This window comes from Corvus moneduloides, chromosome 9 (genome assembly GCF_009650955.1).
Source record: "Corvus moneduloides isolate bCorMon1 chromosome 9, bCorMon1.pri, whole genome shotgun sequence".
Lineage (NCBI taxonomy): Eukaryota > Metazoa > Chordata > Aves > Passeriformes > Corvidae > Corvus > Corvus moneduloides.
In genome coordinates, this window is record NC_045484.1 from 22,268,379 (window position 1) to 22,289,723 (window position 21,345).

The window sequence follows — 21,345 nt, forward strand, 5'->3', positions numbered from 1 at the left end:
TCTGTGGCAGGGCATCGGTGGCCAGGCTTCCCGCAGTCTCATGGATCACTTCGCAGAAATCCTCTTTGCCTTGAACAAGCACTGCTTCAGCCTCCTGAGCGTCTGGATCAAGGAGGCCATGCAGCAGGACGGCTTCCCCTCGGCCCGAGTCACTCCAGAGCAGAAAGAAAACTTCAGCCAGCAGATCCTTAGGTTTGTGTGCCACTTGCCCTGGCAGCTGTGCCCCACATTCCCACAGGGTGGGAATGACCCCCCTGCATGGCCCAGTGCAGCGCTCCTGCTTCATGTTTGTTCCCTCCTTCTGTCTTAGCAGAGAGCGTGTGAACAAGCGGCGAGTGAAGGAGATGGTGAAGGAGTTCACCTTGTTGTGCCGAGGGCTGCATGGTACAGAATACACAGCAGACTACTGAGCAGCTGGCCAGGACCACGGACGATTTGCCTGGACCAGCTCTTCCCCACAAGGAAAAGCCCCCCATCCTCCCTGCCCTGCTGCAGTACGGCTCATAGAATAACCCTCCACCTAGAATTAACCCACTCGGGACACTCCTCAGCTAGATTTGGTGGCCGCATCTCGGTGTCAGCATCTTTGTTTCCCCCAGCATGCTCCCTCCTCGCAGGGGACAGGAGTGCTGGCTGCAGGAGGCGGTGGCGGGGCAGGGGAAGCCTGGGCAGGACTGCCCCAGCATGGGTGCTCTGCCCCCGGGCTACCAGCCCTCTCCAGCCCTTCCCCGTGGGTGCCCATGCCCCGCAGCGGGGAGGCTGCCCTGTGCCTGCAGCAGTGGCTGGCTGGGCAGGGGGAATTTGCCCCCTGCTTGTTTGTACGTGTGGTTGGGAGGGGGGAGGCCCTGCACCTAATTATATTAAGAATATTTCTATGTTGTGGCTGTCATTATTGCAGTGCCCAGGCTTTGCCTGCCTCTTGCCTCTGGGGAGTGACCCTGTGGAGGGTGTTAAATCAAGGCTGGGATGCCTCACTGTCTCCCTGGCTTTGGGAGGGATGGCAAAAAACAGTGTGTCCTGCTTGCCCAGCATGGAGCCCTGCCTCACATAAGAGGGGCCAGGCTCCACCCCTGCCAAACACAGGGTCCTTCCTGCAGCACAGGATGAGTGCACCCCGTTCCCATTCGTAAGAGCACCTGAGGGGCTTGCTTGTGCTCAGAGACCCCTGCCCTTGCCTTAGTGCCCCAGCCCAGCCTGTGCTTTCATTGTTGAAGGTCCTAGTTCTGGTTTTCTGTTCTCTCAGGCTGGTCGTAGCTGACACACATGGCTTTGCTCCCCACAGGGGCACCATGATACATTTTTCACTTTAGGACAGCTGGTATCACCCATCTATGCTCCTCAGCCCGTGTTTTATTCTAAAAACCAGTTCAATCACAAATCCTCTTCAGCTTTAGTTAGCAGCAATAGTCCACAAAAGCCTCAAGTCCCAGCACTGTCAGCTCTTGCAAAGTTGTAACCTTTCCCTGTAGGCACAAAGCTGCCCTGGATGGAGAAGCCCTTGGAGACTGGGTCTGGGCCAAGTGCCTGTCTCTCCTGGCCCTGCTGCTGCCCTAGCCATGGGCCTCAGGGTGCCACAGGCATTCCCCAACACACATGCAACTCCTGCTCTCCCACTGCTGTACTGTGGACCCAAGGCTGCATCCAGCAAGGGGCCAGCTGGCAGCAGGTCCAGCACCCAGTGGGAGGCAATGCCTGGGCCCCCCCATGGCCCCACTCCTGGTTGGATGCCAACACTGCCGAATCAGGGTTGCTCACACCCTTCATCCTCATAGGCAATGGCAATCCCTCGTCGGCCCTGCACAGCCTTGGAGACGGGGGTCTGTCCCAGCTGCTGCTCCAGGCCCCGCCAGCTGCGGGACTCCAGGAAGGAGGCTGGGGGGAGAGAGAAAGGAATTGTTACTGGGAGCAGGAAGGTGGCACTGCCCCTGCACCAGGGCTCAGCCCCACCATGAAACCAACACAAACCTGCAGGGCTGATCTCTGCGAGCGCCCGTGTCTGGTCCCTGCAGGCCAGGGTGGTGCTGGGGGGCAGCTGGGAGGTCGGGGGGTCACAGAGGTGGGTAGCCCGCATCTTCCCCGTGATCAGCGAGACGTCGGGAACAGCCTCCGCTGCGGGAACAGCCGGTGGGAGCTCAACGTGCGCACAGGCACCTGCCAGGAAATGGTAATGTTAGCCTGGTCCATCCATCCTGGAGCAACTGCAGCCTACAGGCAGGGCAGCTGGGTGGGATATGCCCTGGGAGGGTGTTGGGCAGCTGTCTCTAGCTATTACCGGGCAGCAGGTCTCGGAAGTCTGTGAGGTAGTTCCCTGTCCACTCACGGGCCGGGCTGCAGGCCAGCTCCAGCTCATAGGGGGTCACAACAGGTCGGTAGAAGTCACTGGAGTCCAGGAGGGAGTTCTGAGCACAGGCCACCAGGACGAAGACATCCACCTCCAGGAAGTTGGCCAGCTTGGCGGGGTTGGGCTTCCCCACGGCCAGTGTGTAGCTGCGCTTTCCAGCCCGGCACAGCAGCTCCCGGAGGTGCTGCAGCACGGTCAGGTAGCCCGCCACGCCAAGGGTGCCCACCAGGATGCCCACCACACTGGCATCCCGGGCCCGCTCCACCAGGTACAGGCGGCGCATCAGGGCCCGGTTGACATTGAGGGTCTCACGGCGGCCGCAGCCGGTGATGGGGCTGAAGGAGCTGAAGGAGCAGCGGTTCCAGGTCAGCATGAAGCTGGTGAGGGCGAGGCCCTCAGCTCCCACATAGAACATGGCATAGTCCTGCAGCCCTCCAGCAGCCTCCACCAAGAACTGGCGACCAAACTTCCGCTCCTCCCCAGGCGCTGCGGGGCCAGGAAGGTCTCCACACACCAGCCTGGAGAAGATGATATTGGGGTACTCGGGACGCAGTTGCTGCTCCAGCTCACCTGAAGGAAGAAAGGAGTGAGAACAAAACTTGGCCACAGTCCTGACGTGGAGAAGGTGCAATAGATCAGGGGAGAAGACAGAAATCAAATCTGCCAAAGTCTGGGGAATGAATGACTGCTTGGTCTCAAGCTGGCAGCTCTCCAGAGCTCAGAGCAGTCCCAGTGCCCCCCTCCCTGCCCCAGAGCACTCACCCATCGCATGGGCATAGACCACATCGCTCAGCACCACCACACGGCTCTGCCGCTCAGGGTAGAGCTCCCGGAACGCCTCTGTGCAGCGCCCGACGTCCAGGGGCTGCTGCCCGAAGATGTGCAGCACCGGGAGCTTTCTGCAGGGGCTGAGGCAGGCTGGGCCGTAGTGCAGCACTGCCTCAGCACCCACGTGCTCAGCAGCCACTTCATCCACGCAGCAGCTGTGAGGAGAACCCGGTGTCAGATGGGCTCTGCAGCATGGAGCTCTCCCTCCTCCCTGGCACTGCCCCATTCCTGCCTGCAGGGGAACCCCAGGACACCCTGCACAGCCCCACACCGACCTGCCGTATGTGGTGTCTCCTAACACGTACATCTCCACCCCGGTCGCTGCCTCCATCTGCGCTGCCACCTCCACTGCGTCTGCCAGGAGCTCGTCAGGGAACTGCAGGGCGACCTGGGGAGAACAAAGGGTGAGACAGATGGGGAATGAGACACTGGGAAGGGTGAGATGAAGGGACAGAAGGGGATAGAATGGATAGAATGTATCCTCAGCAAGTTCGCTGATGATATGAAACTGGGGGGAGTAGCTGATACACCTGAAGGCTGTGCCATTCAGAGGGACCTTGATAGGCTGGAGAATTAAGCAGAGAGAAACCTAATGAGGGTCAACAAGGGCAAGTGTAGGGTACTGCACCTGGGGAGGAATAACTCCAACTACCAGCACAGGCTGGGGGCTGACCTACTAGAGAGCAGTTCTGCAGACAAGGACCTGGGAGTCCTGGTGGGTGACAAGTTGACCATGAGCTGGCAGGGCCCTTACAGCCAGGAGGGCCAATGAGATCCTGGAGTGCATCAGGAAGAGTGTGGCCAGCAGGCTGAGAGATATGATTCTGCCCTTCTGCTTGGCCTTGGTGAGGCACATCAGGAGTACTGTCTCCAGTTCTGGGCTCCTCAGTATAAGAAAGACAAAGAGCTACTGAAGAGGGTCCAGCAGAGGCCACAAAGATGATGAGGGGTCTGGGGCATCTCTCTTATGAGGAGAGACTGTGGGAGCTGGGCCTGTTTAGTCTAGAGAAGACTGAGAGGAGATCTGTTTTGGTTTAGGAATGACACTCCCACTGAGCCTCTCCAAACCACGCTGCTACTCGCTTGCCCCCCCTCCTTTTCCTCCTGCAGCGGGATGGAGGGGAGAATCAGAGGCACAAAGGGTAAAGATCACAGGTCAAGATCACAACCATTTACTGGAAACAGCAAATTAAATTAAAAAACCAACGCTAACAGCAACAGTGTTAGTAACAGTGTACAAGAGACAACTCACACACGAGTGCTCAATGCAGGGCTCTGACAATCCCTGACCGTGCCACACTACGGGACCCGGGAAGGACCCTGTCCCTGTCCCCAGAAAAGGATGTGAGGTGGTACAGAACAACCTCTGGGTCCTGGCCATGCCCCCTCCTGACTACTGCAAAAATTAACCCTGTCCTGCCTGGAAGCAGGGCAGGATCTCATTAACGCGTATAAATATCTCAAAGGTGGGTGCCAACAGGACAGTGCCGGACTCTTTTCAGTGATGTCCAGCAACAGGACAGAGGAAGGAGCAATGGCCATAAACTAAAACACAAGAAGTTCCACCTCAAAGTGAGGAAGAACACTTTACGCTGGAGGTAGCAGAGCACTGGAACAGCTGCCCAGAGAAGTCGTAGAGTCTCCGTCACTGGCGGCATTGCAAACGCGTCTGGACGCGTTGCTGTGTAACCTGCTCTGGTGACCCTGTCTTGGCAAGCGGGTTGGACTGGATGATCTCCAGACGCCCTTCCAACCCTAACAATCCTGTGAGGCACCGGGAGAGGGGGCGGCGCGCAGCCCCCGGCCGGCTCCATCCTCGCTCCCACTCACCTTGCGGAACCCGCCATCCCGTACGAAGGCGGCGGCCCGGCCCATCTCGTAGAAGCCGTCGAGGTCGCCCCGCGGTGCCGCCGCCGCGGCCGCGCGCAGCTCCCGCCGCAGCGCGGCCTCCCCGTCGCTGCTGAAGGCCGCGGCCATGGCGGCACGCGGGACCCTGCGCCCGCTTCCGGGCTGCGGCGCGGCGCTGGCCAATGGGAGCTCGGCTCTGCCCTCCCCGCCGCCAGAAGTCCCGCCCACAGGAGGGCGGAGAAGGGGAGGGCAGCCAATGGAAAGAGGTGTTCTCGCGGTGCATTATGGTATATGTAGTTTTCCCGCCACCGTCAAACCAGGCAGCCAATAAGCGAGCGCGGTGGCACCGGTGGCGTTACGCCACTTCCGTCCGGGCGCTGCAATTCCGGTCACGTGCCGCGCGCGGGTCAGGTGACCCGGGCCGATCCGCTCCTGCCGCGCTGCCCGGTCCCGCCGCCGCCGCCGCCGCCGCCATGACGGGGCTCGCCCTGCTCTACTCGGGGCTCGGCCTCGCCTTCTGGACCACGCTGCTGGGCGTCGGTCAGCGCCGGGAGGAGAGGGAGGGCCCGGGGCCGCGGAGGCGGGGGGGGGTCACGGGGCCGCGCTGCGGAGCTGAGCCGTGGGGCAGGAGGGGTCTCCGGGCCCGAGGGGAGGCTGCGGTTCGTGCCTGTGCCCGTGCTGGCTGCTCCCTTTCTCGAGAGGGTTGCTCTGATGTGCAAAAGGAAGGCGGGGGTTGAGGGGTGCAGCGTTGTCAGGCCTCCGGTTGCCGCGGTGCTCCCCAGGGCTGGTCTGTGGTCTACGGCACGACCGGGAGCGCTGTTGTGGGGCTCTCCAGCCTGGGCATCACTCCTCGGGGCTTGCAGCGGCTCCCTCGGAGCCCCCAGCGGTGCTGTGTAACTCCCAGTCGCTGTTGGATGTGCAGCTTTCAGCGCTCTGAGCCTGTCTGGCACGAGCAGTTGATTTGCTTCTCTGTGCGTGCAAGAGCAGAAAGGTGCTGGTGCCCGTCAGGGGTCGTGCTTGGATTTGGTAGATTAGGGGAGGTAAAGGCAGGAGGAGCCTGGTCATTCAGACTGTGGTGGTTGATGTCTCTCGGCTGGAGAGATCGCCTTGCTTTGCCAAGCTGCGGCAGCAAGAGAGAACGTGCAAGTTCGGATGATTGTGGAGCTGCTGCGTGGCCGTGTTGCAGCTCATGGCAGCCCACGCTCTGCTGCTGAAGACGTTGGGCTTTTGGAGGATGAGTTTAATGAATGCCCCTGGGCCAGCAGGTAGATTTTGCTCTGGGACTGCTGGTTATTTTCTCTTAGCACAGAGTGAAGTGACCACAAACCAGGTGGAGGCTGGGAGACCTTGGCTTTTGATTCAGTGTTTGGGTTAGGGGAGAGAATGAGTCAGAAGTGAAGGGTGTCTCACTCCCTCGTGTTTCCAGGGCTTGGTGAACCCAGTGTGGGCCCAGAGCTGCCTCACTGGGCACTCTGAATCATGTGGCTCACACCAGTGCAGATGCACACACTGTGAATGTGAGACTGTCGGAAAATCTCACTGAGCTGAGCCCAGTTGCTCTTAACTTCCTCTGCCCTGTTGCAATCTCTTTTTGAGGAAGACATGAGCAAGAAGTGGTCTTGCTCTGTGCAGTGTTGCAGCAGTGTCTCTTAGTGCTTTCTCTCTTTGTCCTGAGCCCTTATTTGATCCTCCAGTCCTGCTGCCCTATCTTCTGTCCTTCTGGCTTCAGGGCTGGAAGTCAGAGCTCACAGGAAAGTGTCCTTTACCCTGTTTCTTTTGCATATGAATTTAAGGTTACACCTGCTCTTGAGATGAAAGGTGCCTTGAGGATCTGCCCTGAGCTGGTTGTAGCTCTTCCTTACCACTTCTGGGGAGTGGAGGCAGCTGAAGCTGGCTGGGTTCGGTTCCTGCTCTGACAGCTAAGCAGCAAAGCCAAAACACAAGTCACAGGCTGGCTGGGCCCAGCACTAGAGATCATCCTTGAAGGTTGCCAGATGTGCAGGCTGGGTTGTGGCTTTCCTCTGCGTTCCCTGGCTGTGGTGGCACCATTCCTCATTCTTGTGTGTTGCTACAGGGGAGGGGGCCACCCCAGTTCTGTGGCAGGAAGAGTGAGCAGCATTACCACCTGCCATTATGGGGCTCGCTGGCTTGCCTGACAGTGCTTGTGTGCTCTCCTGGTGAGTGGGGTGCAGAGACCTGAGCTGCATGTGGAGGGGTGAGCACACAAGAATGATGGGGACATCCCTGCTACAAGGGTTTCCCTACACTGAGGCAGTGCTGAGGCCTTCCAGTGGGATGAGTTGTCTTGGCTGTGCGCAGGGAAGGGCTTCTCCAACCTGGGGGGCATGGTCCTGCCCCCATATTTCTGCTGGGCATGTTGCCAACATCCCCTACCTCCAGGCTGCGACTCTGGGGTAGAAGGGAGCAGTGGGACACGTGCGGTGACCTCTTTGCTGCATTTGAGCATTTCAGAAGTCTCCCATTTCCTCTTTTCCCAACCGTATGCAGGGTCAGCATCACACAGACACTGGTTCCAGTCAGATATGATAGACCTGTCCCTTCACCCTCTCTGTCTGGCATGGAGCACACAGTGCCTGTGCTTATCTGTTCCTTAGGGCTGGGTCACCCTCCCTTTTCCAGCAAAGAGCAAGTGTCTTTTCTGGTCTGCAGCCGTGTTTCCCACTCAGGAGCTCAGAGTTAGGCAGGGTTTCGGTGCAAGCACCTCTGCATGTGCCTGCGCTGTGCAGGGATGTGGCTCTTGGCTGTGGTTCCAGGTTGGAGATGAGTGCAGCAGGGCAAGCCATCCTTGGAAAGGAAGGGCTTTTTTGAGTTTCTCAGGGCAGTGCTTTGGTGTGTCCTGCCTGTGTTGGAGTATAAATTTATCTGGAAATTACCCTGGGGAAAATGCTGAGGACAGCGGTCATGTCTTGAACCCACAGCCTTGCAAAGGGCGTGTTGGAGGAAAGCTGGAGCTTCTGGTGTTGATGGGCTCCTGGGAAGCAACACAAACGCTGATGGGATGGTGATGTAGCAGCATGTGATGGTCAGTCAGGGCACAGCCTTGCTCCTCTTGTCCCTCCTGTGGCAGGGAAAAGCTCACAGCTGGTCCCCTGGAGCTGTGGCTCTCCAGCAGAGCTGAGCCATTGGAGAGCTGCTGTGGAGACTGTGCTAGGGCACATGGCTATGGATTGCCCTTGAGACCCTGTAGCTCAGCATGGTCTGTGAGTGCTCAGCAGGGCCAGGGAAAATGGGTGTGACAACAACCACGGTCATTTTGTGGGCAAGACTGGGATGGGGCCTGACAGTATCGCAGTTCCAGGCTGTTTGTCCTGTACTGATGTGGAAGTGTTGGGATCACGAGGGTAGGATTTGGAGGGGACACCCTGCACCACACTGCATGCCTGAGCCAGTGTTCCTAGTAACCCTCCTTCATGCTGTGCTGTGCTCCTGGGCTTTTGCCTCGGTGCTTTGCTGGTGGGGAGGAACCAGCAGTGCTGGATCCAGCTGGTGCCTCCCTGGAGGTTCTTGTTCTTGCTTTCCAGGGATCTGCTACACGATATTTGACCTGGGCTTCCGCTTTGATGTGGCTTGGTGAGTTCCCTGTAAACATGGGCATCCTCAGGGCTGTGTGAGGAGGCAGGCGGTGCTGGCAGTGCCTCCCAGGAGTAGCACTTGCTTTTGAGTGATGAGCAGTGGTCACTACATCGCAGGAGAGCAAGAGCTACAGTGAGCAGGGCCTCTGCTCCCCGGGAGGTGGGATGGATGCAGCCCATGTGTTCCTATGGCTGGCTCCGTACGAGATCCTGGTGCAGCTATTGCTGCTCTGCCCTCCATGTCTCTGAGCCCAGGCTTCTGGTTCACAGTGAGGGTTTGGGAGGAAGATCTCGATCAATGCAGGTGAGGGTCCTGTGTTTCTGCCTGGCAGAGAGAGGTTCTCATGTCCCACTGTCTGGCTGCCCAACACATCTTGGGCTTCATAATTCGGTGGAGGGGTACCTGTTTTGGGGTAGGCTGTGTGGTGTGACTATGGGGACTCAGCCTCTGTGCTAACTCAGGACACTTCTTCCTCTCCAGGTTTCTGACAGAGACCTCACCTTACATGTGGTCCAACCTGGGCATTGGCTTGGCCATCTCCCTGTCTGTGGTGGGAGCTGCCTGGTGAGTGGGACTGGCTCTTCAGCATTCTCCTGCTGTCCCACCTTGGTAGCTGTGTATACACTGCAGTTTTCCCACAGCAGAGCAGGGGTAGAACAATGTGTACATGTAGGGCTGTGGGTCACCACAGCAGTGGGACTGAATTGCGGGGCCACTGGGGGGTCTGGGTGGACCAGCTGACAGGCAGCAGTGGCAATGGAAAGACAGGGAAGTCTCTGGAAGCTGTGCCCCCGGAGCCCAGGCTGTCCAGTGGTGACTCTTGAGCCCCAGCAGTTCTGCTGGTATAGGTGGTGGAGTCTGGGGCCACTCCTACCCCAGGAGTGGCTAGGCTGAGTATTCAGTGGCCCCCAGCTGCATGCCTGATTCTTTGCTCAGCTGAAAGATTCTGGTTTCTGTATAGAATTCTGTGAGTGCCAGACCTTCCACCAACCACCCTTGTCTGCTACAGGGGGATTTACATCACAGGCTCCAGCATCATTGGTGGTGGAGTCAAAGCCCCACGGATCAAAACAAAGAATCTGGTGAGGTAAGTACAGACCTGGGGTTAGTTCTCGTGCTGCACCTCAGTGAGGCAGCACTGTGAAGAGGCTTCTGTCTGCTCTCTAGCTGGGTGCTGCTGGCAGACTGTTCCTTGCTGAGCTGCTGATGCTGTTTGCTTTCAAAACAAAGAGCCCTAAAGGAGCCAGAGTGGTGCTTTGAAGGGTCACTGTGTGATATCACGCTGTGAATGAGCCCAGTGTGTTCAAAACAAACACCCTGAGATCACACATCCTGCCTAGGCAAGGGTTGTCCTTGCACAACCCTTCCACAAGGAGCAGAAAGGGGCTGGTGAAGGGCAGGGCTCCCTAGGCCTGCTTCCCCCAGGATCCTTGCAGCTTACACAGGTGCCCCAGCACAACCAGCATCCAGCCTTTGTGTTTAGCAGCTCCCCCTAGTTTGAAAGGAAAGCAGTGGGTAGCTTCCCATATGGCTGTGGAGGGGTCTGCCTGGCTGGGCATGAAGTGGCAGGGGCTCCTTGGGGTGGGGTCTTTCCCCTGGGACACTCTGGTCAGACTGACTGAGATGCTGTGCTCAGGCTTTGCCTTTCTCCCACAGCATCATTTTCTGCGAGGCCGTGGCCATCTACGGGATCATCATGGCAATAGTCATCAGTAACATGGCTGAGGTACGGGAGCACCTGGGCTGCCCTGCCATCCCTGTGCCAGCCTCGGGAGCATGGTGGGGATGGGCAGCTGGTCATGGGCCGGTGGTGTGAGTGGTAGCTCTGTGGGGACTTTGAACACCGTTGTGCCTCTGGGAGCCCCTGGACTGGTGGTCTGTGTAGTGATCCTTGCCTGTGATGAATAGAGGCTGGGAGAGCACACACAAGGCAGATGCCATGAAGCCAGCCTGTCATGGAGTCAGGGACCGGCTCTGGCTGAAACGTGGCTACCTCGTGCTGTATCAGGGACAGGTACCTTTTCCAGAGACCACAGACTTGTCACTAATCCAGGTCCTGTGCTTTCTCTCAGCCTTTCAATGGAGTCACCCCAGAAGAGATTGGAGCCAGGAACTACCATGCAGGTAAGAACTGCTGGGTCCCTGGTGCTGTTGCTGTGAGCACTGCCACACCCTGGCCCCCACCCTCTGACCTACTCATGGCCTGCTGCTGGTGTCTGAAGGCCATGTGACTCTTCTGCCAAAAGGCAGCTTTTTACTTACCTTCTCGAGGTCCTTCTGCACCCAGTGGGCTGTGCTGCCCAGCAGCAGCACTGCTCCTCCCCTGGGTGGCAGCCGGTTGCTGTCCCTTGCTGGCCTGGCACTGCGGGAGCTGGGGCACACCTTGGAGCAGTCCTGCTCCCCAAACAGGGCCGTTCTGGGGCTTGGCAGCTCCAGGTCTTCTGTCACCTCGAGGAAGAGCTTCTGCAGCATGTCATGGATGCAGGTGGAAGGGGGTTACCCCCTGCTCTTGCAATGTTCCTCTCTCACAGGTTTCTCCATGTTTGGAGCTGGTCTGACTGTGGGTTTATGCAATCTCTTCTGTGGGGTCTGTGTGGGCATCGTGGGCAGCGGGGCTGCCCTGGCTGATGCCCAGAATCCCAGCCTCTTCGTCAAGATCCTGATCGTGGAAATCTTTGGCAGTGCCATAGGGTTGTTCGGGGTCATCGTTGCTATTCTGCAGGTACCTACTTCCTGAGGCCACCAGGCCTACGTGAGCACAAGGTTTCTGTCACCCTGGATGCTCTTCAACCCCAGGGAGACACAACGGGGCTTCAACACAATCTTCTGCACTGGGATGGGGAGGCTGCTTACAAGGTTTGGGGTGGCACAGCTCTTCCCACAGCATACTGTGCATATTTGCAATATTGTGAACCCTTTTGATGGCCCCTCTGTCACTGAGGGTGTCACCTTGGGTGCACCTTGTGTGATGCTCATGTCTTACCAGTGGGACTGATAAGCTGTCCGCAGCTTCTGGATGGTCCTGGGGTGCTTGGGTGGGACTGGGGTGCTGAGCTGGGGTTTGTGGGCCACAGTCTAACCTGTCTTCTTTCTTTCTTTCTAGACATCTAGAGTAAAAATGGGCTGAGCCCTCTTGCACTCAGTCTATTCCAGCCCACCCCAAGAGGTTCTGTATATACTTATTTAATGTTTCTATACTTGACTGGAGTGGGAGATTCCTGGCGTCTCAGGAGCCTGACTGCGTAGAGCCCCGTCCTGCAGATCAATCGGCCCCTCGGAAGAAACAAATTTCTCTGTGTGAATTCTGCCCCCAGCAGCCTGGCCCAGCCCGTGGGGCCCTGCTGCTGCCCATCCCCAGTGTGTAGAATCGACCATCAGTGCAATTCTGTGTCAGTGAAATAAATATGGTTCTTGTCCAAGGATGCAGCTCTTGCTCTGCCTTGTGCATGCCAGGGAGGTTTGCAGGGAGCAAGTGCTGGTTTGGGCTGCCCCAGTGCTCAGATATTCCTCTCTGTGCCTCTGGCAGAACCCCTGTCCTGCTCCAGGAGCCTGGTGGTGTCCTGCCTGTGTGGGGTTAATTCTGTTGTCTGCTCAGACTGCAAGAGCCACCCAGCCTGGGCTGTGCGAACACGGAGCTGTGCCTTGCTGCCTGGAGCAGGTACGAGGCTGTTGGAACAGGCAGCAGGCAGCTCCAAGTTGTCTCTGCCAGGCTCCTAGCAGCCCAACGTGAGCCCAACACAAGCTGCTTTTGGCCTCTCCCATTCAGGTAGTTCAGTGCAGTGGGGGTGAACACGGTGTCCGTAGCCCCATTGTGCAGCTGGGGGGCACCAGAGGGGCAGACAAGTGAAGCTTTTGCCCCTTCAAAGGACACCCTCCAGCCAGCAGCTCCCTGGTGTGACTTGGCTGCTCGCTGGGGCTCTTCAGTCTGCCGTGCCCCTCTATCCAGGGGGCCCTGGCAGAGGTCCCAGGGGTGGGGACACTTTGTGCTGGCTCTGTTCCCTCTCCCTGGCTGTGCTGAATAGTGTGGGGAAGCTGGCTGTGGACAGCTGGACCTGCAGCTCATCTGCTGCTTGGGGGAAGGGAAGAGCACGGTCCTGCTGCTTCTGCTGTCTGCTGTATGCAGCACAAGGCCCTCATCCTGCTCTGCTACCAGTATACCTTCATAGAGAAAGCACTGATCTTCCAGTGCTGTGTCAGTAGATGCACGCCTGGAGCTGCCCCTCTCTTTCCACGTGGATGCAACAGGCTGGGGCAGCAGTGAGGCTGCTGCAGCCCGCTGACTCTTGCCCTTGAACTAGGATAGCTGCCTCTGTACGACCCCTCTGAGATCTGCTGCTCTCCTGCCTCTATCCCACATTGTCCTATGAGTTTTGGGACTGCAGTGTATTTCAGCCCTGCGTGACAATTGTGGGGGAAAACCAAGCCACTGCCCCTGTAGCTGTGCTGGCTGTCCCCTGGGACAATGTGTGCCCTGTGTAGTGGCAGGACACAAACCGGGCCCTGCCTGGTTGGAAGAAAGGGTGTCAGGTGTGGGCAGACTTTGCCTGTCCTGCATGAGAGCTGTACCCCTCCTGCTGCTGCTCCTGCAGGCTGGAGACGTATGAGGCCCCCATCTCATCAGACCCACACCAAGCTCAGGAAGGAGATGCCTGGGGTTGGAGAGGCTGTGCTGGTGTTAGAGAAGCTGCTTTATGGGTTAATCATCTTCCTGGTTAGCAGCTGTCTTGAAGGAGTCACCCACTTGTCTTTCAGGGGTGGGCCTTTCCCTGGCCTGCCCAGATAGAAATGCATCTAGCTGTCAGAAATGTGCCTCTATGAGGTGCATTTCCAGTCTCCCAATCCTGCCTGTGTGTATCACAGCTTTGGCAGGGGCATGGACTCCGGATTTGCCCATAGGTCCCTTATAAGGATGTGAGACCCATCAAGGCTGCTCTCAGGGTGACCCCCAGCCCACCTACCATAGCCAGCAGTGATAGGATGAGCACACCCTGTGCTCAGCTCGTTCTAGGTGTGTGTGCTTGGGTTCCAGGACTTGGACTAAACACCTGCTGCTCAAGCAGAGGAAAAAAAGCTTAGGGCTCCAGGATCTTACACCTTGTCTCATTTAGAAGCAGCAGCAGCAGCAGTTAAAAGATATTTTGGTAACCATGTGTAGGTATTGGTGAGGAAAATGCCACCTGCTGAGGAGCCAAACCAAGAGCTGGAGGCAGAAGTTGGACTGCTTTCAGCAGGGCTTGTTTGCAGGGGTGGAGCAGGGCTGGGCTGGTTGGGTGCCATTCGGTTCTCTTCTGCAAGGTTGTCTGCTGAAGGGAGCTTCTGAAGGAAGTGTGAAAACCCTTGCTTGGGTGAGCAGCCAGGCATGGGAGGGAGGAGGAGAGGCTTCAGGGACAGGGATTGCTCTAAACAGGCATACGTGCTGGCTGGGGAAGGGGGCTGGGGGCTGAGGGGGTGGCAGGAAGGGAAGGGCAGCAGACAGTGCAAAAACTACTTGGGGTTGGCCCAACTTGCGGTGGGACCAGACCAAGACCTTTCAGTGATGCCGTTGTGGTAATGAGAGTGAGATTCCCAGTATTTCCTAGCAATGAAACATAGAAAGGGTGGTGTGGGGGCGAAGGAGCCACAAATACGTTACAACGGACGCTGAGCACCAACGGCCGGGAGCGTGGGAGTCGCCGCAGGTGGGTCCGTGGAAGCGCTGCCTCCCGGCAGCGGGGAGCCAGGGAACGAAGAAGAAAGGCCGAGACACCCTGTGCCTGTGTCCCGGAGGTGCTTGGAGGGTCCCCGGTGCCGCGCCTGGGGCCAAGGGCTGAGCATCCCGTGGTGGAGCCGGAGGCATCACGCACTCCGGCGTGTGTCTCCATCCGTGAGATCCGCGTCCGTGGGCCCTCGTGCCTGCGGGACTGCCCTCCTCACCCCGCGGCTCCGGGGCGGGCGGTGGCGGCGGCGGCGGCCCCGCCCGGTGCGGCGGCGGCGGGCGGAGCCGGCGTGCGGGCGCGGCCCCGTCTCCCTGCGGCTCTCGGCGGTGCGGCGGCCCGGCCGGCTGGGCCCCCCGCAGCCCCGGGCATGGGAGCCCCCGGGCCGGCGGCCGGGGCTGGAGGAGGAAGAGAAGGAAGAGGAAGAGAAGGAGGCGGCGGTGGGGGCCGCTGACCGGCGCCGGGGCGGCGCGGCAGCCCCGAGGCCGCGGTGAGTGGAGCGGCGCGGGCAGGCCTGGCCGGGCGGGGGAGGCCCGGGATGCGACCCGGGGGATGCGATCCCGGTCGCTCATGGGCGGCACCACCCCGGCTCGGGAAAAAGCCTAATTTTGAGGTTGTTTCTCATTTTTTAATAAGTTTTTGCATGTGTCGGGGACTGGGAAAAACGAGGGGGCGGGGGAGTGTGAGTTGTGCTGAATGCGGCCCCTCGCCCCACTTTTGGCCGAGAGGTGGCCACCTTTAGGGCATCGGGGCCATCGACTCCCACCGTGCCTTTCTTCTCCCAGCCCTGGGATGTCTTATGGGAAGAAGGATTGAGTCCACGGGGTTGAGCATCCCCTCCAAAACGAGCGTCACCAGCCCCATGGCACACACTGCACCGGCGTGAAACCCTGGGGACCAGCTCCCCAGCCCCAGGTTGCTTCTGGCCCCTCACACCCTGCACAGGTGCTGCGGTGGGGGGAGGTGACATCATATTTCTAACCCCCTCCTTAGCAGTTGTTTCTATGCCCACTCATGTTCGTGATGTCCTGTGGCCGCTGTTTGATGGAGTGCTTTGGTTTTGTTCTTGCTGAGCATCACTCTCTACTTGCGTCGTGGACTGCTCTGCCAAAGGGCCCCTAAAACCAGCTCTGATTTTTCCCTATTGCCTCCCCATCTGGCTGTTGAGGCACCACCACTCCATATGCTGCCCAGGTTTTTGGGAAGGGTTTCTGGCAGGTGCTAGGGGCAGGCAGGTCCCTATGTCAAGGACTGTGCGGGGTGACAAGGCAGCGTGATCGGATGAAAGTTTGGGCAATAACAGCTAAGCCAGCTTTTTTCAGAGGGCTACTTTCTAGAAAGAAACTGGGTGTGCGGTTGGGCTGCTGACACATGCCAGGACACCCCTTCCCACAGGGATACTGCCCTGCATCCTGCAGAGAGAGGGTGGACATAGCTGGGGCATTGGGCTCAGAGTCTTTTCCAGTGCCTCCCTGCCTGGGGTGGGCTCCAGGGTCGGTTATGCGACTGGGAGAGGACACCCCAGAGCAGGGTTGGGCGAAGGATCCTGCTTCACACCTCAGCTCTGATCCCCACACCCATCCTGTGTGGCCATCACTGCCGACTCAGTGCCCTGTGGCTCCCTGGGGGGCCCCCACTGGACAAGGCTGGCAGCTGCCAGTGACCATTTGCCAGCACTGTTGGGTGCTACCTGCACTCCTGCTGGGGGGTCGTGCTACAGATCCCCAGCCACCAAGGTCATCCCCTCAGGGACCATGCAGCAGCTCTGGCCTGTCCCAAGGTCCCCAGGGCCTTGTGAACCCCAGTACCTGTCCCTTGTGATTGCCTTGCCATGTCCTAGCAGCTTCCCTGAAAGCAGGGACTAGCAGGGCAGGGATCAGGGCAGGAACTGGGGTGCATGGCTGTGCTGCAGCCTGAGAGGGCTGGGAAGGGCCAGATGGTTTGACTTGTCTGGGACTCTCTAGTGACTCTCCCAGCTGGCTTTCTGGCAGGGCTCTGGCCCAGCTCCAGGTGTCATGTGGGAGATAAGGGGACCCTGACTCCCAGCAGTCCCAGTGTTCCAGGGGGCCTCACCATCAGCAGGAGGGGAGAGGATCTGCACTGCTGATCCTGTAAGCCAGACCCTGCTGGAGGTGGCAGGGAACCCTGACTCAGGGGGGCTGGGATGTCCTGCTCGGCTTGGCTTGGCTCGGTGTCTGCCGTGCAGCTGCTCAGCTGCTGGGCGCCTCGAGGAGGGCCCCTGCCGGCATGAGTCTCACTGCCGCCCTGCTTTGGTGCTGCTGCTGGGGTGTAGTTCTGTGGGGAGGGAGCAGGATGGGGAACAGGGAAGTGGGGTGCCTCAGAAAGGGGTGGCTGGTGGGGGCACCTGTGGTGCCCTTGGGACATCCCAGGCTGGCCATGTTTTTGGAGAGCGTCGCCTTCTTCAAGGGCCCAACCTCCATGGAGGCTCTTGGAGGTGTCCCCATCCTCTCTCTGTGTGGGAAAAAGGGAAGGGGAGTGGATTGGTCCTGTTCTGGTCTTGGCTTAGGAAAGCAAGGAGGGGACTTGCTATGTGGGGCTCAGGACCTCTTGTATCTTTGTGGTTGTGCCTTCAGAGCAGGGATCCAGGTGCAGCATTCCCCCCGGGGTGCTCTCTGGCATACTAGCCTGCAAGCCCTTGACCTCTGCACCAGGCCTGTGCTGCTCCTGCTGTCCCAGTGTCATTTGGGCTGGGTTGGGGGCTCAGGCTCGTGGTGTCCTGAGCATGACGTGTCTTGGCAGGATCAGGACCGTGGCTGGAGCCGCCCCCCTGCCCCGCCAAGCGCACATGTCCACCTGCCCGTGCCCAGAAGATGACCAGGCTGCTCTTGGGGGTGACCCTGGAAAGGATTTGCAAGGCCGTGCTGCTGCTCTGCCTGCTCCACTTCATCATCATCATGATCCTCTATTTTGATGTCTACGCGCAGCACCTGGACTTCTTCAGCCGTTTCAACGCCAGGAACGCCTCGCGCGCCCACCCCTTCTCCAACTCCTCCCGCCCCAACGGCACCGCTCCCAGCTACGGGCCAGCCGGTGCTGAGGCCCCATCCCCCAGCACCAAGCCCAGCACCAACCAGTCCGCCACTGAGAAGCCCTTGCTGCCCTGCCAGGAGACACCTCCTGGCTTAGGTGAGACACGCTGGGTGAGCATTGGGGATGAATTTGGGCTCTGGCTCCAAACATAGGGCCGAGGTGGGTGGCCATGGCTTATCCCCTGGGCCCTAGGCATGGCTTCCCCATGAAGTAGTAGAGAAACTCTAGCCTGGAACTGTATCAGGACAGCTGGTTTCAGGTTTTGTTAGCCCAGTCTCTTTGCCCCTGTTTAGGAAAGGTTTTGGGCGCTCTCTGCCCTCGGAAGTGCCAGTCCCCCTTGCAGGTCCCCCTCACTGTTTGCTTTACCACTCTGGGCAGAAGCAGCAGGTGACCATGACCCTGACCATGTCCTGTCCTGTGGGCATCACCCTGCCCTCCCTCTCACAGTTGGGCGCCTGCTCATTGAGTTCAGCTCTCCCATGAGCATGGAGCGAGTGCAGCGGGAGAACCCTGATGTACGCCAAGGCGGCAAGTACACCCCCCCAGACTGCCTACCCCGGCAGAAGGTGGCCATCCTCATCCCCTTCCGGCACCGTGAGCACCACCTCAAGTACTGGCTGCACTACCTGCACCCCATCCTGCGCCGGCAGAAGGTGGCTTATGGTATCTACATCATCAACCAGGTGAGGGGGGCAGGGGCAAGGGGGGTGGCAGGGCTGGGGTGGACGAGCAGGCATTGCTGAGCTCTGCCCTGCAGTTCGGTGAGGACACCTTCAACCGGGCCAAGCTGCTCAACGTGGGATTCATGGAGGCACTCAAGGACGACGACGAGTATGACTGCTTCATTTTCAGCGACGTGGACCTCATCCCCATGGACGATCGCAACCTCTATCGCTGCTATGAGCAGCCACGGCACTTTGCTGTTGGCATGGACAAGTTTGGGTTCAGGTGGGTGCCCTGGGGAGCTGGGGTGTTTCTGCCCAGGCAGGGCTGGAATATCTCTTTGGGATGACATCAGGGCAGCCACCCTTCATTGTCACCTGGGGCATGCATGAGGTTGATGGCTTGAATTGTGGACCTGAGATGGGAGAGGGCACCCTGGGTAGGAGGGTGACACAGGAAAGGGTCGATGCTTGTACCTGAGGGTCCCCATGGGGCTCACCTCCATCTTTGCCTGTCCCTGGGGCTGACCCATTTGCTGTCAACCTGCAGGCTGCCCTATGCCGGCTACTTCGGCGGCGTCTCTGGGCTGAGCAAGTCCCAGTTCCTGAAGATCAATGGCTTTCCCAATGAGTACTGGGGCTGGGGAGGAGAGGACGATGACATCTTTAATCGGTAGGTGCCCAGCCCCTCGCTAGCACTGACTGGTTGGGGTGTACCAGGCTCAGCACCAAGCGCTGACATAGCACTCTTACAGCACTGGTGTTCCCGGTTTTCTGGGGAATCTGCATGGGCCATGCTACATGTCAGGGAGGGATTGAATTACACTCTAGCTGTAGTGTTGATGACCCTCATGGATGGAACTGGCCTCTCCTAGGGTGCTGGGGGGCTGCAGGACACCCCTCTGCCTCCCTTGTGGCTGAAGCCTGCAGTGTGGTATGTGCTGCACCCGCAGGGTGGTGTGCCTGTGGGCTCTGCTCCATACAAGGGCTGTCCAGGGCTGAGATTAAAAACTTGGAAGCATCTCAGTGGTGGCCGTGCAGCAGCCACGCAGTCATTCCTGCTGGCAGCCGGCAGGCAGCAGTACAGCTGCGTGTGGAGCAGAGCCCAATCCCCCCACACCATGCGTTGGGTGCCAGGGCTGGACAGTGGCCACCTCACCTCCTGTGGGTTCTTGCACGGTGGTGCCCAGGGGAGCAGTGCGCAGCCAGTGGGGTGTAACCAGCCTGTAATGGCCAGATGAGCAAAACACCCTTGTGGGAGCCCTGGGCACATGGCACGGTTGTGATTTCCACACAAGGTGGGCTCGGGGTGGGGGACAAGAAGTGTGTGGAGCTCTGGAAGAGCTTCAGGCAGCCCTTGATCTGAGGGGAGGGCTCCAAGGAAAGGTCTAGGCAGCGGCATTCAGGGAATGTAAAGGGCAGGGGCCACAGAGGGAGGGAGGAAGGGAGGGAAGGACAGATGGCTACACATGGATGGCTGCCTGTGTACAGCACAGGCTGAATGCAGCTGCCAGTCCCTGGACAGGGGTGGCGCTTTGGGCACACTGCCGTGGGGCATGTGGCACCCTAGGTCGTGACACTGGCCTGGGCTGGGCCTGGCTTTGCTCATCTTGGTTTGGCACAGGGACTGGTTTATTTTGCCTGGGGTCTGACCCCGGAGGTCTCTGGGTTGGGGAATGTCCCACCCTGGTGCCCACACACTGATCCCACCCTGCTCCTGGCCCCCAGCATCTCCCTGAATGGCATGAAGGTGTCGAGGCCCGACATCCGCATCGGGAGGTACCGCATGATTAAGCATGAACGCGACAAACACAACGAGCCCAACCCGCAGAGGTGAGTGAGCCACAGGGCTGGGGCAATTGGGATGCTGGGCAATCACTTGGCTGCTCACCTTCACAGAGGTCCAGCACTGCTGGCACTACAGCAAGACATCCCCCCATCCTCATCTTGCTCTTCTTTCCACCAGATTCACCAAGATCCAGAACACCAAAATGACGATGAAGCGGGATGGGATCAGCTCGCTGCAGTACCGGCTGGTGGAGATCTCCCGCCAGCCCATGTACACCAACATCACGGTGGAGATTGGCAGGCCACCGCCCCGCCTGGCCCGCGGCTAGTGCTCCTGTCAGCGGGATCCCCTGTGCCCAGGCTGGCTGGGCATGGCGGGTTTTGCCCCAGCTCAAGAACCAGGACTGGACAGGGATGTTTTCTGCCTACTCTGCTGCCTTCCGGAGACGGCTGCCCCCCAGCCGGCCCTTTGGTCCCCAGGATTTCTCTGTCTCCCCCATCCCCACGAGTGTGTTTGCAGGACCCCTGCCCCATACGTGGTGTGTTGGTGGACAAGCCCGGCTGCCCTGCAAGCGGCTCCTGGCACAGAGGGAGGGGGCAACCCCAGGCCTGGCAAGGAGCCCCCAGTCCATGCCAGCTCCTGCCTGCACCCTGGGTGGGGAGGGTGAAATCCTACTGCTCTGTGAGAGCTGGAGGGTCCCCACCAGCGCTGTAAGAAGTGGGGTGCAGGCTTCCCCCTTTACCAGCGCTGGAGCCACTGCTGCCCCAGCTGGGGATGGGAGCAGCCTGGGCCCCCCAGGCAGGCAGGATCAGGGCGAGGTTGCTGCCCTGGCCGGGCACTGCCCGTGCTACTGGGCACACAGACGTGGCTTGCTGTCTTCCTCTGCTTTAGTCTGGTGCTTAGAGCCGGGCCCCGTCTCAGCTCTGCCAAACAGAGACCTCTAATTAGCAAATGCCCCTCGCTGTGCCTCAGTTTTCCCAGGGCTGGGGGGATGGCAGCTGTATCACATCCCCCTTTCCCCAAAGGCAGGTGCTGTGTGTGTGTGTGCAGCCCCTGCCTGCGCCTGCCCTCACCTGCCCTCCCCCCTTTGGTGGGGGAAATAGGGCTCATTTGAACCCCCAGCCCCTCTTGGTAGGGGCTGGTGCAGCCCCCCTCTAGCAGGGAGGGAATCTTCCCCTTGTCTGCCTTCCCCCTTCCAGGCCAGGGGCAGGGGGGACTGCAGGCAGGAGAGGCCGGGACCATGCAGGGCGGGAGCCCTGTGCCCCTCCGTGGGACTGGGAGCCCCAGCACCCCCAACGCTCCATGGGGGGCTGGGAGCAGTGGGGTTGGGAGTGGGGCAGCTCGCCAGGGCTGGGGGGCACCGGCGACTTTTGTACATTTGAATGTCTGACCCTTTTTTCAGCGTACGTTGAATGCAGCGTTCGGTCGTAGAGACCGGGGGTTTTGTATTTAATAAAAGTTTGAAAAGTTGGCAGGGTTTGTGGGGCTGGGAGGGGGTGGGAGAAAGTGCCATCTGATGAGGAAGCGTGATTGTGGAGT

General features: G+C 59.3%; 4 protein-coding genes across 6 annotated transcripts in view; 3 read left to right on the forward strand and 1 right to left on the reverse strand.

Annotated features, from left to right (window-relative positions):
• Positions 1–875, forward strand: part of IPO13 (importin 13) — a 32,047-nt gene extending 31,172 nt beyond the window's left edge. The window contains exons 19-20 of one of the 2 annotated variants that reach the window (XM_032118285.1): positions 11–192; positions 311–875. In XM_032118285.1, coding sequence (XP_031974176.1) covers positions 11–192; positions 311–410 — 282 coding nt within the window. In that variant the 3' untranslated portion in view covers positions 411–875. The remainder of the gene's footprint in view (positions 1–10; positions 193–310) is intronic. The other variant, XM_032118286.1, reaches the window with a different exon arrangement.
• Positions 876–1,330: 455 nt separating this feature from the next.
• On the reverse strand, positions 1,331–5,157 carry DPH2 (diphthamide biosynthesis 2). 2 transcript variants are annotated; one of them, XM_032118287.1, is made up of 6 exons: positions 5,000–5,157; positions 3,445–3,557; positions 3,104–3,324; positions 2,273–2,911; positions 1,966–2,151; positions 1,331–1,872 (listed from the first exon to the last, which is right to left on the reverse strand). In XM_032118287.1, the coding sequence occupies exons 1-6, from the start codon at positions 5,144–5,146 to the stop codon at positions 1,742–1,744; spliced, it is 1,437 nt and encodes a 478-aa protein (XP_031974178.1). In that variant the 5' UTR covers positions 5,147–5,157; the 3' UTR covers positions 1,331–1,741. The 2 variants fall into 2 exon arrangements, with proteins under 2 accessions (XP_031974178.1, XP_031974179.1); XM_032118288.1 differs by lacking the exon at positions 5,000–5,157 and adding an exon at positions 3,650–3,734.
• Positions 5,158–5,395: 238 nt separating this feature from the next.
• Positions 5,396–12,033, forward strand: ATP6V0B (ATPase H+ transporting V0 subunit b). The gene is made up of 8 exons (XM_032118341.1): positions 5,396–5,557; positions 8,560–8,608; positions 9,092–9,175; positions 9,621–9,698; positions 10,268–10,337; positions 10,684–10,735; positions 11,143–11,333; positions 11,715–12,033. The coding sequence occupies exons 1-8, from the start codon at positions 5,491–5,493 to the stop codon at positions 11,736–11,738; spliced, it is 615 nt and encodes a 204-aa protein (XP_031974232.1). The 5' UTR covers positions 5,396–5,490; the 3' UTR covers positions 11,739–12,033.
• Positions 12,034–14,648: 2,615 nt separating this feature from the next.
• On the forward strand, positions 14,649–21,278 carry B4GALT2 (beta-1,4-galactosyltransferase 2). Its single transcript, XM_032117726.1, has 7 exons — positions 14,649–14,794; positions 17,065–17,451; positions 17,803–18,038; positions 18,113–18,303; positions 18,568–18,690; positions 19,746–19,850; positions 19,984–21,278. The coding sequence occupies exons 2-7, from the start codon at positions 17,136–17,138 to the stop codon at positions 20,132–20,134; spliced, it is 1,122 nt and encodes a 373-aa protein (XP_031973617.1). The 5' UTR covers positions 14,649–14,794; positions 17,065–17,135; the 3' UTR covers positions 20,135–21,278.
• The last annotated feature ends 67 nt before the right edge of the window (positions 21,279–21,345 follow it).